General features: G+C 38.6%; 1 protein-coding gene across 9 annotated transcripts; it reads left to right on the forward strand.

Annotated features, from left to right (window-relative positions):
* The first annotated feature begins 974 nt into the window (after nucleotides 1-974).
* Nucleotides 975-16,127, forward strand: LOC115744335. 9 transcript variants are annotated; one of them, XM_030679448.2, is made up of 17 exons: nucleotides 976-1,920; nucleotides 2,172-2,711; nucleotides 2,800-2,907; nucleotides 2,987-4,963; nucleotides 5,050-5,166; nucleotides 5,308-5,490; nucleotides 5,577-5,639; nucleotides 6,668-6,739; nucleotides 6,823-7,086; nucleotides 7,902-8,021; nucleotides 9,766-9,825; nucleotides 11,617-11,657; nucleotides 11,802-11,879; nucleotides 11,985-12,069; nucleotides 14,530-15,060; nucleotides 15,199-15,302; nucleotides 15,783-16,127. In XM_030679448.2, exons 1-15 carry the CDS (start codon nucleotides 1,060-1,062, stop codon nucleotides 14,653-14,655), a joined length of 4,695 nt encoding a protein of 1,564 aa, XP_030535308.1. In that variant the 5' UTR covers nucleotides 976-1,059; the 3' UTR covers nucleotides 14,656-15,060; nucleotides 15,199-15,302; nucleotides 15,783-16,127. The 9 variants fall into 9 exon arrangements, with proteins under 9 accessions (XP_030535313.1, XP_030535308.1, XP_048141816.1 ...); XM_048285859.1 differs by having other exon boundaries at nucleotides 15,803-16,127; XM_030679447.2 differs by having other exon boundaries at nucleotides 14,530-14,656; nucleotides 14,764-15,302.
* Nucleotides 16,128-17,929: the final 1,802 nt, after the last annotated feature.

The following is a 17,929-nucleotide window of genomic DNA, read 5'->3' on the forward strand; positions in this document are numbered from 1 at the left end:
CCAAGAAAATGTTTGGATATACATTGTAGCAATCATGATAACATTTTTCATTGACTAATTGTTTGGATATATAAGTAATTATTTTTAGAAAAAAAGTTGCCAAATTGTTCATTTCCCATGAAATAGCCTAAAATGACTTAGTCAATAGAATATAATTTACAATCAATGAAAAATTCATGCATAAAATTAGGAAAGTGAATTTTTAATTTTTTTTTATCAAAAATTTTAAAGTTAAAGCGGTGAAAACACTTTTTAAAATTGCTCATCTCGAATTTTTTAATTTTCACTTTTCTTCTTGGTCATGCCCGTCGCGCGGGCCTTGATGACGGTTGACGAGCCTTGGTGACAGTTGATCACTAGCCACATGAGGTCGGGCTTCGCCATATCCGGCGAGGCTCTTTTTTTTTTTCCCCTTTTTCTTTCTTCCTCCACCGTGATCCGTCAACGATCGTCGCCGAGGTCCAACGATTGGCGGAGGGAAAAAGAAAAAGAAAAAGAAAAAGAAAAAGAAAAATAAAAATAAAATTAAAAAAATAGATTTTTCAAGAGAAATAATTTCGAAAAGTATTTTTACCTCTTTAAATTTAAGAATTCACTTTCTAGTTTTAGGCATAAATTTTCAGTTGACCAAAAAGTATTTTTCCTTAACAAAGTCATTTTCGGCGAGTTCTCGAAAACCACTTTCACTTAATCAAACGCACCCAAAGACTCTGTTTATTTAGTGGAGAATGGATGGGTTAAAAAATTTCTAAAAAAATGATAGTTTATTTGACTTGAAAGAATTAGCTAATAAAAAATATTTTCGCCATCGATTATATCTAAATAGGACGATGTAAATATCTTTCGTTTATTCCTTTTTATTAGCTATATAAGTTATTATGTTTAGGAAGTAATTTTTCACGATCAAACGGAGGGTAAATAAAACAAACTGATAAAAACTTACCGACGTTTTTTACGTTCAATACAATGATCGCACATGGTTAAATCCATCTGCACCAAAGTGGCGCAAAAGCCGTCGCGTCTTCTTCCTCCTCCGTCGTCGTCAGCTCTCCGCAGAGGATGTTAAACGGCAAGTCCAAGTTCCCTCGCGAGCCCCTCGCTGCCATGGCCGCCTCTCTGGCGTCTCAGAACCAGCTCATGGACTCGCTCACCTCCCACATCTCTCTCTACACCTCCCGTTCCCCCTCCCCATGCCCTAGCTCCGCCCTGCGATCCTCGATCCTCAAATGGCTCTCCTCCCTCGGCGCCCAGCAACGCCGATCACACATGACCGTCGTCGATCCCAGGTTCGTCCAGATCCTAATCCGGATGCTCGGCTACCTCCGCACCCGCGGCCACGGCTCCTTCATCCTGTTGCCGGACCTCCCGGAGGGCGATCTCCCCGGCGTCTGCTACAAGAAGTCGCGCGGGCTTCTGTCTCGCGTTGCGGAATCGAACTGTTCGGAGGGATCCATTTTCGACTCGGTGCTGTTTTTCAGCTCGAAAGAAGGGGAGAGTGTTGAGGGATGTTCGGTTTCGGTGAATTGTCTCGACTCTGTTACTGTTAGCGAAGGGTTCGTGGAAAATGTGGATTCATTTGTGGAAGCGATGGATAAGGTGTCGAATGGAGGGTTTTTAAGGGGTGAAGAGAGTGAATTGGGAGTAGATTGGGTGGAATTAGATTGGTTGAAGGCGAAGGGATATTACACCCTGGAGGCTTTTGTGGCGAACAGGTTGGAGGTGGCATTGAGGCTGGCTTGGCTGAATTGTAATAGTGGTAAAAAGAGAGGGGTGAAGCTCAAAGAGAAGTTGGCGATGGCTAGTGTTGCAGCCAATATGTTTTGGAGGAAGAAGGGTTGTGTCGACTGGTGGTCGAATTTGGATGCGGAAGTGAGGCAAAAGGCCTTAACTTCAGTATTCGGGAAGTCCGCAAAAGCCTTGGTATACGCTTCAGGAACTTTCCTATATAGTTTCTCATTAAAAACTCAAACAAGGTTTTGAACTGATGCAGTTGGTTGTTGTCTTCCCTTATATGAACACTTTATGATGGATGGATGTAGTTTTGATCGTTTGAGATTGCATGCTAGTTTTCTCTCCACAACAATTGTTTTCAATTGCCCACTATTAGGCTTCTTGGTTGCTTGAAGTTAAGAAGATGGTATGGTCTAGTTTCTGACCAAATTTCTTTTCAGGCTCTGAAGATTCTGACAGAGGTAAAAAGTGCCTCAAAAGACAGGCTGTGGGCTTTCTCTCTGGAGTCGCATCCATCACTTAAGTACAATGAGAATGTGTCTTTGCAAAGAGCGGCACCAGAACTTGCATCCGACGTAGAGTTTGGTTCAATGATTATGCATAACTCTATTTCTCAGGGACATTCTTCTTTTGCCAATGTCTTCAATTGTTTGCTTGTGCTTCGAGATGCCATTACATTAAAATCGTGTCTGGAAAGTGACTTTGACGGAGGGAAAGTATTTTTTAGCTCCCTGAACGCTATTGGTACTATTTCTGATTGTATACTAGCAAAACTGCGGGCATTTCTTGTGATTATTTATCTTGAGTGCACGAAACTTGAACTTCTAGGAGAGGGAAGTTGTAATTCATTGCCTAATAAGTCCAAGGAAAAGCCAGGTGCATCGGGTCATAAAAAGAAGGGGAGGCCCGGTAATTTAAAGAGGCTGAATTCTACTGGTACTCCCCAAAAGGATCATCGGCTGACTGACAAATCTTGCAAGGTAATATATCCTTCATTTAAATTTGCTGACAGTTATGTCAATGATACCCCACAAATATGTTGACAATTTTTTGCAAATAATTTATTAGGCTCATAATTTGTCATCGGCTAATACTGAGAAGTCAGCAAGCAAGATGCCTGTGGTCCTTCAGGGGAATGAGTGTCAGTTGGAGGGGTCATCGTCGATAGTCAAAATGGTTGTAATGTTTTTTTCTTGTTCATATGAAGTTCAAGTCTTATGATTTTAACAGTCTATAACTGGTAGCATTTGGTCAGGAATCTGCCAAAGGAATTGTTGCTGAAAAAATCCAGACATCTGCTCGGAGGAACAAGAAAGCAAAACGTAAAAACAGAAATTCTGTTGTAGAAATTTCGAAGGAACATATAAATGACGAGAGGTCTTCAATTGGTGCTTCCTCTATTTCTAGTACCTCTCCAGACAAGGCTTCGAAGTTGCTCGAGGGCTCTGATAATTCAACTACCTTCGATTGTGCAAATCATAATTTTAGCAGAGACTACATCCATGGTTCAGATTCGTGTTCTTGCAGTTCTAAATGTGGACCTGGTGGAGAAGAGGGGCAGGCCTCCAAAAGAGATAAAGAAGACTCCTCTATAAGTTCTACAGTTAATATGGGTTTTGGCGGTTTAGAATGTTCAGAAACTTCGAATACTGCAGTTGAAAATCCTGTCTTTCATTCTGGATCAAAAACACCAAATGGCAAATTAAGTTGTAAAAATGTACGTCTCAATTGTTTCCCCAAAGAGTCTGACTGTGTCCCAATCAATGGAGAAACTGCCATTCAGAAATCTGTCAGCATAATTCAAGCTGATGCGAAGTTGGGTGTTTCCAACAAGCAAAGAACTGTCTGTGATTTGAAAGAGGACTCCACGAGGGAGTGGAGGAAAGGAGATTCCAATCAACCTGTACATATTACTTCTTTGGAGTGGCTTTCACACGAGTGGCCCAATGTTGCTAGCACTTACTTTCCGTCAGCTAACTCACATATCCCACCTGCCGCTGATAGGTTACATCTTGATGCTGGTCATAATTGGCACAATCACTTCCGCCAACCTTTTCTGTCAGTGGTACATCAGACAAGGAATCCTGTGATTGAAAGTGGGTGTAAACAGATGCTAACACGACCAATACCCATGAGTTCAGATTGGCCCCCAGTGGTACGAAATGCTTGTGGAGTAACAGCATCCTTGGCCTGTAGTTATGATTCTGGATTCATCTCAAGACGTCACCATCAGGGTTTCACTACTAACAGTGGGCAGCATAATTCAATGGCAAACAACAATGAAAAGAAAAACTCTGCTGATTTTGTGGATATACCTGATTTGTCAAATACGCAGGAACTCGTTGATGAGTGTGAGAGCCACTGGATATCAGAAGAAGAATTTGAGGTTCATGGAGTGTCAGGTTTGGATTATAATCAGTACTTTGGTGGCGGTGTGATGTACTGGAATCCTTCTGATCATCCTGGGACTGGTTTCTCACGGCCTCCATCCCTCAGTTCTGATGACAGCTTCTGGACTTGGCAAGAAGCAGAGATGAATCGGGCAGTTGATGATATGGTTGCATTCTCTTCTTCATACAGTACAAATGGTTTGGCGTCACCTACTACTGCTTCATTTTGTTCTCCATTTGATCGTCTAGTTTCTGGACATCAGGCACTTGGGTATGTCCTGTCAGGGAATGATGTACCTGGTCAGGCACTGCATTCTTCTTCCCCAATTACAGACAAAAAAGGAGAGGATGAGGCTTCTGGATCTTCAGCCCGGTTACCGGGTGATCTGGAGGGAAAGACCGGAGACCCTCTTCCCTATCCTGGTTTAAGACCAATTATCATTCCTAATATGTCAAGGGAAAGACTAATCAAGAGTCCTCGTGTTCCTCCAACTAGGCGGGAACGGCCTCGTATAAAACGGCCACCATCGCCTGTTGTTCTTTGTGTACCAAGGGCACCACGTCCGCCTCCACCATCAACTGCGGGAGAGTCCAGAAAACATAGGGGCTTTCCAACTGTTAGATCTGGTAGTTCCAGTCCAAGGCACTGGGGTATGAGAGGCTTGTATAATGATATTGGGAACTTGGAGGAAAGTTCTCTGCACATTGATGGTACTGAAGTTGTTTTTCCTTCTTGGAGAAATAATAATCTTTCAGCTCGTCCAGTCATCCAGCCTCTACCTGGATGTTTGCTGCAAGACCATCTTATTGCAATATCGCATCTAGCTTGTGATCAGGAACATGTAAGTATATACACTTGACTATGCTTCTTCCTATGTTTTTGGTCGGGTACTGCCCATGGTGATTGGTGGATGGTGTTATGTAACAGCCAGATGTCGCCTTCCCTCTGGAACCGCTGGAAGGAGAGAGTGGACCTTCTCGGACAGAATCTCTTTCTTTGATGCATAGCCTTCTTCACGAAGAAATTGACTCATTCTGCAAACAGGTAGGAAAGTGAAGCAGGAGTTTTTTCCTTTCATTGCTGAACTTGTCTTTTTAAAGCTTCCTTAACATATCCTTTCCCATAAAATATGAAAATTTTAATTGGATGGTGCTTTGACTCTTTGTTTCAATCTGCGGGCCGTAGGTTGCTGCAGAGAATTTATACAGGAAGCCTTATATCAATTGGGCTGTTAAGCGTGTCACACGATCTCTCCAGGTTCTTTGGCCCAGGTCGCGGGCTAATATCTTTGGTTCAAATGCAACAGGGTTGTCGCTTCCCTCAAGTGATGTGGACCTTGTTGTCTGCCTTCCCCCTGTTAGGAACCTGGTATGAATAGATTTGTATGATTTTATATTGCATATGTGGTGATCTGTAATTCTTAGGTTGCAGAATTTATGCAAATCTATATTTAGGAACCGATAAAAGAAGCTGGGATCTTGGAGGGGCGTAATGGTATCAAAGAGACATGCCTTCAGGTACATCTGTCAAGCGTTCTCTGTCCTTTGAAGTTTTCTCATCTTGCTTCCAAATTGTATTTGGGCAGAAAAAATAGAACAAATACTACTTGAGACATACATATCTTTACTCTTTTATCTACGTCAGAAATATTCCACCTCACAATTCGGGGTTTGTCCAACCTATAGAATAATTTCTCTCTAACTAATACTTTAAGCCTTTTGGGTTGCAACTTCTAAAATGGTATTAGAGTCAAGTCTCAGTTCTTCACGACTCATTTAATAATTGGTTTACTATATGGTTCTCGATGGTCTTCTTCTCCGTTCAATAATTTGACTTGACGTTAGTCCGGTTCACATATGAGTTTAGTTAGAAGTATCCCAAGTATCACGTATCGCTTGACTTGATGTTAGTCTAGTTCGCATGTGAGAGTGTGGTTAAAAGTATCCCGTATCACTTGATAACGGAAGCTTGTCCAGACATTATACATATTTAGCCTCTTTACCGGAAATATACTTCAGTCATTATGAGGTCGAGAATTTATTACTCTCTCTGTTTTCTTTTTATATTTTATAATTTGGGCAAAATTTGTTTAGCGAGAGTACTTTTTATGTTTGAATTTGCTATTATGCATATGAGCTTATTGCATGAATTGAATGCACTACTGTTCATGTGTTCTTCCTCGAGATGATGCCTCTACGTTTTGGGTCTATTTGGTGTTGCTGTTGGTTTGCTGTGTTGTAGTGCAAGCATTTTGCAACATGTTTCTAGCAACACCTTGAAGCAGATGGACAATTTCCTAGAAGCAGTCATTGGGTACTTAGCTATGATGAGTTAGCCAAACATCATACATGAGTCGAAGCAACATTTGACAGCTGACGCTGCTGCCTCTAAAGCTAAAACAAATAGCCAAATAGTTTTATATTTATTTCGTTAATGTTAATTTGTTTGTACAAAGAAATTTCTATTATTGCATCTTTATTAAAGTGTACAATTTACCATTACATTATACGTGAGAGGACTCATATTGTGCCAATGCCTGTTTCAGCATGCTGCTAGGTATCTTGCCAATCAGGACTGGGTTAAAAGTGATTCCCTTAAAACTGTGGAAAATACTGCTGTAAGGCCATTCATACTTTTCTGTTTTCACTTCTCCTCTGCCTTCTCTTTTCCTATATCCTCATAGTAGTACATTTTTATTAGATTCCTATTATAAGGCTAGTGGTGGAAGTTCCACAAGATCTGGTTTCATCCAGTGCTTCTAGTGTACAATCACCAAAGGAAGAACCAAGTCATAATGGTCTTGAGTTATCCAAGCTAGCACATGCACATTCAGATGTGCAAGAGGACTCTGCCCCACAAATGTGCTCCCAGACAAACTATAATTATATGGATAGTTCAAAATCAGTGCGTCTCGACATCAGCTTCAAGTCTGCTTCACACACAGGACTCCAGACAACAGAGCTGGTAATTAGTTTTTTCAGTTACAGAGATATAGCTTCACATTTTCAGGCGTTTGGAGGATTACTAGAATCCTCGGGAAATTTATTTCTTTTGTGAAGTTATTTTGTTGGAGATAGCTCAACTTAATTGTTGATACCAATGTCATTGACTGTTTCTTTAAAAACCCGCAGAGAACAAATTTTTTTCCTGGTTAAGGGTGTTATCAGAATTGTCTGGTCGTTGATAAGAGTCGAGCTAAATATTAAGGAAATGAATGTAACCAGTAGGTAATCTAGTGTTAGTCATCTGGTGTTAGACTTGTCCTCTTATATTAGCTGAACTTTGATAAGTCACTGATTTGTCTAATAAAGTTGTTATGTTCTAGCTTCAAGGAAAAGAATAGACTTTGGACAAATTTATTATGAAGGAGGTTCATTTGTATTGAGCTGGAGCAGCATTGAAAAACAAAATATTTATTAACTTTGTTTGGCTCAGCCCTAATTTTTTTAATTATTTGAAGATGCGGTTTTCTGATCGTTCAATTTGCACTATATGAGGCTGCAAAAAATTTGATATCATAGTTATAGCATAACAAATGAAATCTTGAGAAGTCATTATATCCAATGCTGTTGGCACTTTGTACATAGATTTGCATTAGTTGCTAATGCAACAAACATCAAATGTTCTTATGCCTTGATATAAATGACTTTTCATGCGTATATATGAGAAGGCTTCACTGCTTTGAACATTTTTAGGATAGACAGACTACTAATTTCATAATGCTCTATTTTTTACCTTTCTTCTCCTGAAAATTTGGTTCTTGGTATCATAATATGCAGGTAAAGGAGCTGACTGAACAATTTCCAGCTGCCACACCGCTCGCTTTGGTGCTAAAACAATTTCTGGCAGATCGCAGCCTGGATCAGTCTTATTCTGGTGGTTTGAACTCATATTGTCTGGTGAGTTGTGCTATACTATGTCTAGTTCTGTTCCACACGTTTCTGTTCCACACGTCTCAATAATGAAATTTAATATGGTAATGAGGATTTAATCTCTTTATAAGAAGAGATCTCAAAGACTGTCCGATGTATATTAGCTTTCAATATTGGTTAGTGCATTTATTAAAAAAACTCAGCAGGCTTCTTTGATTGAAGCTATCATGAAAATTGTTCACCCTTAGGGAGTGTTTATTTGTTTTCATTTCAGTTCCTCATGCAGACTTTGGTCTAATCATATAGCCTTTTAATGGAAGCTAAACCTTCAAAAATTTTATCTCCTTGAGAAAATGGGACTTATTTTGCATCTAGTTCTTGGACCTGCGGAGAGATTGTAATTTTCTCAGACCTTGAGCTGTGTCGTAGGGAATCTCACTGAACTAGAAATGGAAGATATTTATGACAGAATGCTGTGAGATTAGCTTTGTTTTTCCTTTCTTTTCCCTTTGTTGAAGTGTAGGTGAATGGAAAGTTCTAGAAAGTCAAAATTCCTTTTCTGCTTGGCGCCTTAACTTCTGGCTGATTGATCTGTAATCCGAACTCTTCTGGGGAATGTGGATTAAATTACTGTAAAATATGAGTTGTGTGATATTAATTTAACTTGTCACCTAATTTAGGAGCTTTCATGCTTCTCTACATGAGGAATTGGTTCAGGACTTCTCCTAATTTTTCTTCTATTCATACTTAACAATATCTGCATGAGAGGCTGATACTGGATTATCCCCTCTAATAAGTATCTGAAGATGTATTTTCTTCTGGATTTTGCAAATGAACTTCATGCCTTTGGAGCTGCATTAGTTATTTCGTTTATTAGAAACAATATTTGATGCGATGATTGGAAATTACTTCAGGCATCTTTGTCCAATGAATTTTTTGACAGCAGATAATTTCTGGTTCAGTGATTAACCATACTGATGCTTGTTTCCACCCTTGTCCACACTTGTTTTTGTGATATAGAGAGGGAGGAGAGTAGAGTCTCTGTCTCTGTCTCTCTCTGCCTCCACGTGTGCATCTTCTTGTGCTTTTGCATCTCATGTCCATTCTCTCCTTGGTTGTATATTCTCTTTCTGGAGGCTTTGATAGTTATTTTCACTGACATGCTTCCACAAATTGCATGCTTGAGGATTTCTTGCACACTCTACTTTTCAATTCGGTCGAGCGTGCACTTAAGATGGAAGTGTTACTGTGTATTCATAGAATCTGTTGTAAGATCTGTCAAAGAGTAATCTGGCTTTGAGCTTAGACTTGTCCTGCTGAAACTTCATCAGGTTTAGGTAGAAAAAGAATTAACCAATCAAGAATTTTGATATAATTGGCATGTCTGAAACTATCTATGTATGAAGCTGTAATCTCTACTGAAGTTGACAATGGAACATTCAGAACCAGGATACTTATTCAGATTCTTTTGGGTGGCTGAAAACTTAGAAGAAAAGTTAAAAGTAGACCCTACTTCATTGCTTCTGGAGCAACTACAGATGTGTTACCAGTATGATAGATCTTTTGTCTCTTCTTATAGAAGGAGAAAATATGATAGCTTATGATATGTCATATCGGTTTTCTTAATTAATTTGGTATGAAGTATGAGGCATTTTTGAGTTTTTGTTTAACATACAAAATTCCCTGATTGACTCGCACTTGCATGTTTCGTGACCAAATGACCGGCTATTGTGATCTCTTCTGCCGTGTTGATTCTTCCATCCTTCTGCAGGTGTTGCTAATTACACGTTTTCTTCAACACGAGCATCACCGTGGCCGATCAATCAACCAGGTAGACTTTGGTTTTCTCAATGCAGTAATTTTCACCTTTTGTATATCAAGCGATGATATTGTATGAGATGCGGTAAAGCCATAGTGCATATTGTCAGAGATTCTTCTTCCCCTTGTTTTTCCTTTTCTATTTGTCCTTCTTGCATGGCTACCATACTCCATATAGTTGTCTTATTTCTTGCTATGGAGAATATTTGTGCCCAAATTTAAGCCGCCCTTTTTTTTTATTGATTCGTTTTTTTTCTCTTTGTAACTGTGGAAAACAGGAAGGTGCTACTTTAAATTGTAGGTAGAGGTCTGCTGCTTATGTAGTCTAGCTAATTTGAATTCTATGTTGTCCAGCTTTTGCCCTCTTGTTCATTTGAGAACTGTTTTGCCATGCGACTCCAACTGTCATTCTAAGCAGTTGCAAGTAGATAAAACCTTACTGATAAAACTAAGCAACTGTATCTTTCATGTGATTTCTGCATTGCATAATTTAAGATTTTTAAACGCTATTACAGCCTTGTCGTTGGGCATGAAGCATGAATGTTACCTGGCATTTATATTTGGCACTGCTTGTAGTTGTATACTCAATGGATGTTTAAATTCTGTGTTCTCCGGGGAAAGCTTGGATAATGTCAACACAGAAAGCAGCAGCAGATTAAATTATTGATGATAACCTGATACAAATGTATTCATCCCTTATGATCCACCCATTTGAGAGTACGTCTTTACTTGGGCACGTAAGATTGCGGCGGATTCTAGTGAACTGAAATTTGATCAGTAGTATTCTGGTCAGTAGCTTACCAAGGCTGTAAAGTAATATCATAGATATCATAACCGAGGGTGTCAGATGGCCTATTTTGAACTTTCCTTTGTCTAACTTATTGCTTTTGTGGGAAAAAAAAAGGAATTTGAGGCAGAGATCTCGTTGGACAACGATTTCCCCAAAAACATTAGCTGTTGGTATCTGGTTCATAATGTATGTGAAAACACGTACCTTAATACACTCCTCCTTGTACATATGTTGGGTCTGACCTGTGAAATAGAGGACATTGACGTTATCAGTTTAAATGTTAAACTGAGGAGGAAATGCACCATAACAGGAATCATGGAGAATATCCGGTACCATTTTAGACTACAGGTTTATGCAGCCAAGGACTGGTTCCGCAGTGCTTGTCAGGACTCAGGCATATTCCTTAACAGACGCTCCAAACTTCTCATCTTCTTATTGTATACTTGCTACAAGACAGATGGCTGGGATATCTAATATTTGTTGTCTACTGCCTGTTATGTAAAAGGTTACAGAATGTTTTAATACTTCTTGCACATGTTTGACTTGTAATAATGCTTGGCCAAGATACTGGCCTACTAATTACTGCGTGGAAGGTGTTAATATATCAACCTCATCTTTTTTGGAATATGATTTGCTCTAATAGTTGGTTTGATATGCTTACCATGCTGATTGATTAACAAACTTCTGCGTGATTGCATTAGAATGCTCTGTGCATATTGCAGGACTACTTATGAGTGTATTTATTCCCAGCATTTCACAATTGATGTATGCACCATAAGAGGCATTTTTTGTGTTCTATGGATCTGTGGTGTCATAAAATGGTTAGGCCTTGCTGCAAATTTGTGTAATATGTTTATCACTTGATATTTGTAGCTCTATGGTATACTAATTGCCTTATTGTGGTCTGATTGTTGGTGGCAGATTGATTCGTTAGATAAATTACTAGTGGAGTATTTTATCTTGCTTGTGTTTATATGAAGACCTTACTTTAACTGCAGTCATTTATTATTGCAGAACTTTGGAAGCCTTCTTATGGATTTTCTTTACTTTTTTGGGTGAGTCAAAGCTACACCTTTTCATTTCCTTATTTTACATGGTTTCAAATTATTGATCATCATTGACTACGTCTAGTATGTTAGTTTCGAATGTTCATCCAGTTTGGCAGCAGTTATTGACAGGAATTTAATTTGCTTATTCAGGAATGTGTTTGATCCTCGCGATATGCGTGTGTCTGTTCGGGGAAGTGGTTTATATCTAAAGAGGGAAAGAGGTTACAGGTGACATCTGCTTCCTATTTATTATTATGACTCTGGATAGAAATGTGCATGATGGATGACATATCTAAGATAACACCTTTTGATGAAATATCTTGCCTTCTGCAGCATTGATCCTATTCACATAGACGATCCGCTTTTTCCTATGAACAACGTGGGGAGAAACTGCTTCCGTGTCCATCAGTGTATCAAGGTGTGTGTTAGTGGAATTTCAATCATCTGGTGGGCATCTTGGCCCATATAAAATGTACCTAACACATAACATATGAGTAAAGCTGTAATAACATGTTGCGTAAAGTGGCTATTAGATTACTCTTAAAGAAATTAGAACTACTAAGTGCTTACTTTTATTCATCATTCTAGTATATCTTTCGCTTTTCTTGTCGTTAAAAATACATCTATAAGAGTCAGCTAGGGCATATCAACCTACACAGAAAGTCATCTACAGGATAAGGAATCTAAAAGGTCAATGATAGCATTTAAACCAAGACTTGTGTTAGCTCTGACCTAAAACTTCAAAGTAAAATGCCAAGAATCCAAAATTTGTACAAAATGGCTCACAAAATTGTTGAGAAATTCTCCCATTTCTGTCCCTCCAAATCAGCCAAAAATTTGCTTGAAGGATCAAGCAAATCATCTCTCCTTTCTCTGCTAGACTAAAATTCCTAACCAAGCTCTTGGCTCTTTTTCCATCGACAATGGGCTCACCCACTGAAGCTTCTCCTAGAACATTTATACGCTTTAAGCTTTAACAGTCACAAAGTAATTGCTCTTCTTCTCTGCTTGAAGTGTCTATGGTAACTTGTCAGAGCTATATTAGTATATGTAAATCACTTGGGGTTAGATATTTTCTCAGGAAACGAGTGTGCTGATAGATCCATCTTGGGATAAGTTTCACTTATTACAGATCTTGAGAGAGATTCTACGTGTATTATGAATAAAAGGCGCATGGTATGAGTGAAAAATAAACTGATAGATTAAATTTTACAAACATGTGATTGAAACATCATCGGCCTAGAAACAAGGACATGTGATTGGAGTTCTTGGGACGAAGAGGGTGATTTCCAACGTGATGGTCTTCTTCATTATAGTGTGACAATTGTCTCCCCTTTCTTGGTATCTTGCCATTGCCAGACACTTTCAGCATAAAGAACCTTTTGTTGCTCTCATTTCACCTTTTCTCTTTTAGCATCCATGGTTGAGTAACCCTGATTGGGGGATACAAACAAAGAGGAACCTAATTGGGGAGGCCATGTAATGACCCTTTGAGATATTTCATTTCTTAGTTAAACAGTATGTAAAATGCACTGAATTTTGAAGACAACTATGGAGAAGGAGAAAAGGGTGATACTCTATGAGAGTTTGAAGTGGGTGAAAAGAGGCGGGCCACCATGGTGTGGCTATGTCTAAATGGTCGGAGAAATAAAGTTACCCTAAATAATATCGTTGTCGCTAATCTTACTTTTCTAAATGTTGGCCATGATGTATATTGGTTAATCTATGCATGTTTACAAGTTGCCGTGCAAAAGTTTAAGCTATTTGGTGTTGGGAGATTAAACGTATATGAGGCCATTATGTACCTTGTGAGAAAGTGCGGGAAAAAGATGAACAAGAATTCACAAACAGGATGAATTATTAAATTGGGCAATGAAAAATTGAAAGTTGGGCTCTGATGTTGTGTTTGAATTTCAATACGGAAGTCTTAGTAATCCATTGGATGTAGACTATACTATATAAGGCCATTACAAACCTTGAAAACAAGCAATGTGGGAGAACTTTAAACATGAAGAACTGCCTTTGCTGGGTGACTGATTTTAATTTTAGTAGCAAATGTAGCCCGTCAAACTGTTAGGATGATTTGACCAAAAAAAAAAGGTAAATGTTAGGATGACCACATGTCCCTCTGCTACTTCACCCAAACCCAACCAAAGAAACTGGAGAAGCGCTTAAATGCACATCCTAAGTTCTGTAAAGGAGTTACTGAAGTTCTAACAATGGCTCATATCAAACTATTTATTTTTCCAGACAAATATATATTTCCTTCCGAAATTTGTAGGCAAGGTACCTGCCTCTAAGAAAGGATAAACCAAATGAATGGAGGCGCCTTATGAGTGCTCAATCTTTTGATATTGGCATGTTCACATTTTTGTCCAGAAATTGTTCATTTAGAGATTGTGAAGAATGGTCGTGAGGAAAGGTAAAACAAACAGATTAGTGAGTGAAATTTCTGAAAATGTCAAACTGGAAGATTTGTTCAAAGTACTCAAACAGCGGACTCAAATAAGTCTATAGGACTGAATAGTTACTGTGAACCTAAGATTATGGTGAGAGTTTATGATGCTATTTTGGCTCTGATGCGTAGTATTTTGTACTGGTGCTAACAAAGGAGGGGGATATTTGTATAAGAACTTTTTATACTCTGTCCTAGGATGTACTTGGAATTTTCCTTGTCGACAAGTTCTTTTGCAGGTGGGAGGATTTATCCTTTAATGTTATGTTTTCCATTTTTAATTGATCTATTAATCATGCGTTTGTGACCTTAAACATAATTTAGGCTTGTATTAGCATTACAAAAGCGTGATGATAATTGGGGAGGAATTTTTATTTACATGTACTGTATGTCCATGATATTATGGATTGTCACTTGATACAGGCGTTTGCAGAAGCATATTCTGCTCTGAAGCAGGAACTTACTTGCATCCAAAACAATGGGGATGCATGTTCACGGCCACCATACAGGCTGCTTCCCAAAATCATTCCAAGCATGGATCCATCATGAGGTTTCTACAGTATGAGAATTCTCATTCAGGTGGCATTGGTCAACTGGTATAGTACAAGCGCCAAATGTAGTGGTTTCTATTTGACACATTGGCCTGCATGCTTGCAGAAGATTTAATGTCCCAGGGGGTCGGTCTGTTGAACGTAGAACAAACATCCATATGCATGTCCACGGTCAGACCTCACGTGGGGGCCGTGGAATGTGGGACAAGGTGATATTGCAGTTTGGACGCTTATGCTCATACACTAGAAAGAAACCCTTCTAAAAGTTTTTGGTTGCTGCATAAACTCTGCCTGGGTTTTTTCCTGGGGTTTGAAATGGCCGTATTCCTGCAACTTCCCATGTGGATGACATGTGAAGATACATGTTGGCATTGCCATTAGGAAGCATGCTCTCGGCAAATTGGTAAGGGAAAATCTGGGTGCTGCAAGGGAACCTTTCTGAAAGCCGTTGCTTGTGGCATCAGTTTTTCTTGAGGCGCTTCATCATTATCACAGTGCAAAAGAGTTTTATGACTGACCTCGTGTTTGATGAATTTGCCAGAATATATGTTAGCTCTCAAGTTACAGCGCATAGCTGGAAAGCAATGGCTGAAGGGCAGGGATCTGGACGGGCACTCTTACGTCTGTGGTCCTATGGGCAGGATGGTGAGTTTCCTGTTACAATGACTGTGAGATAACCCCTGAACTTGCTATTTTCTTTGACACGTTGATGGATGAAATAGCCCCATCTAGCAATTGAAAAGTCTATTCAACTGGCAAGCATGGGATCGTGCAGACTACAAATTCTTCTGTTCGATGTTATCTATCTTCTGATGCAAAACAGTGCACCCCACTAAGATATATATTAGCATACTAAGGACCCCAACTCGTTGAAATAATATCTATAAGTAGGCCCATAAAATAGCTTTGCTTACGGTAGCATATAACTAGAATTATGGCTTCGTGATGTCGTAGAAGGCTTTGGGAATGAATAATCTTCAGTGTGTATATGTGGTGTTAGGAAATTCTTTCAATTATTCATGTTCTTTCAAGTAAGATGCAAGAGAGAAATCCCACTGTGCCTTCGTTCATGTTTGCATAGCTTCAGGAAATGCTTACCTGACTGTTTAAATGCATTCTTTCTAGGTTGCATTTGTTAAACGAAGAAAATCATCAAATAGGAATTTTGGAGCTACTCTGCTCTTCTCCAGTCAACTGCTCTCCACTCAGTAGTTACTTTTCATGGACTGCGAAATCACGGTGAGATCCCTATGCTACAAGTGAGGTTATCATGGGGGCACATCGTGAGACGGAGCTAGTGTGTGAATATGGTGTGTTTGGATTGGATGTTATTGTGGTTCGTCAGATGAGATTTCATTCTAGACTATTCAATGGATGAAATGCTTTGCATTTTCATTTTGGGGCATAGTTATTCAGTGCTACGATTCAAAACGTCTTACACATGTTAGTTAAGTCTTAGGCACTTTTCTTGGTGATATATCTTCCTGCAAGCGCCTTCCGAGATCATTCTGATCATAGAAACTGTATTTGTATTTTTCAAACGCTAGAAGAGGACGAGCTGCGTCATTAACCAAATCAGTTACAAGGACCGGCGCTTGATCCACTAATGTGACAGTAATTCGGTGCGACCCTAGATGGCATCCGGATTACTGCATTCTGTCAATAGGTAAGTAGATTTGCACGGGCGCGGAGATGCTGCTTTGTTTGTGTAGGTATGTGCATCATAGAATTACACCAAGTGATAGACAACATGCGTAAAAGCTGATAGAAAACTTGGTCGAAAAATGACAATATGACAACATTTATGGAGTAGATTTCTGTTCGAAAAGTTCTTTTGGAGCAGAAATTTGTTTGATTGGGCAATTTCATTTTTCTACTTTTAAAGTATTTTTTTTTTTTTGCTTCAGAATTAGTTTTGGAACCACTTGAAAAAGAAAAAAAAAATAATTCTCTCAAGAGTTGAAAAATGAACTTCTACTTTTAAACAGAAGTAGAAAAATCAATTTCTGGCTAAAAGTTAATATCTAAAGCAAAAGTGTTGCCACGTTTGTTCTTTTGCAATTCACTTTCACATGTTATAATTGAATTTTCTTTTGTCGTGTTAGAGTCATATCATTAAGAATTGCGGCATTTTTTGTGGCTATGAAAGTGTGAAATTCGTGTCATTTTCAGTTCAACTTTAAGGGCTAAAAGTAACATTTTTTGAGGCGGTGTACTTTGTGATGGGTACTCAGATTAGCCTGTGCTTCTCCATATGCGCGTTCTCCCTAGTTCGTGCACTTAGGGCGCGTATGGTAACACTTCCGCTTTAGAAATCAATTTCTAAACATAAGTTGATTTTTCTATTACTTCTCATAAGCATAAGTTGATTTTTCTATTTTTGCTCCAGAATTTATTTTTGATTAGAGAAATTCGTTTGATAACGATTGAAAATTTCTACTTCTAAAATGTTATTGACATAAAGTATTTTATAAAAATTTATTAATGGCAGCCAAAAAATTTTTATTTCATTTTTTAACGTTTTAAATTTCTTTAAAAGTAATTTTTATTATTTATTTTTTGCCTCGGCGATTGGCGGATGTGGGTATGATCGAAAAGAGGGTGTGGGCGTAATAAAAAGATAGTGAGGCAAGAAATACTTCTTGAATTAGAAAAGCTATTTTTTTTTAACTTCTCAAATTGGGTAAAAAATAACTTCGGAAGTGGAAATTCATTTCAAAAGAGGAAATTTCTTTCAGAAGTAAAAATATTTACCAAACGGATTTTTACTTCATAAGTTACATTACCAAACAGATTTCTCTGCTTCCGAAGCACTTCTAGAGCAGAAATCCACTTCCAGAAGTGTTATCATACGCACCCTTGGATGTCTTTTTTTTTTTAATTGCCTATGCTGTGGCTTGCAACCGAGCGCATTGTTTCTTTATATCTGGTGATAACTATTTTTCCAAATTTCTCTTTGCAAGCACGATCATTGCGGTAATGACTGTTACGTTCTCGACGTATGACAAATTAACCCGTGTAATGGGTTTGTTCAAGTTATCAATTTTTGGTCAAAATTGATTGGGAGGATTAGAAAAATTTAAGACTGAATTAGCATCCGTATAATGGGTTTAGAATTCTTTTGATAATTATCCCCTCGAAATACTTTTTATTTTACCAATAATAGGTTAGAGTAAGTATGAATGGACAATTGTAATCATCACAACTAAATTTATTTGTATAGTTACACGATGACAACAACTAAATTTATCTCGATATTGTATAATCAACTA

Source organism: Rhodamnia argentea, chromosome 9 (genome assembly GCF_020921035.1).
Source record: "Rhodamnia argentea isolate NSW1041297 chromosome 9, ASM2092103v1, whole genome shotgun sequence".
Classification (NCBI taxonomy): Eukaryota; Viridiplantae; Streptophyta; class Magnoliopsida; order Myrtales; family Myrtaceae; genus Rhodamnia; species Rhodamnia argentea.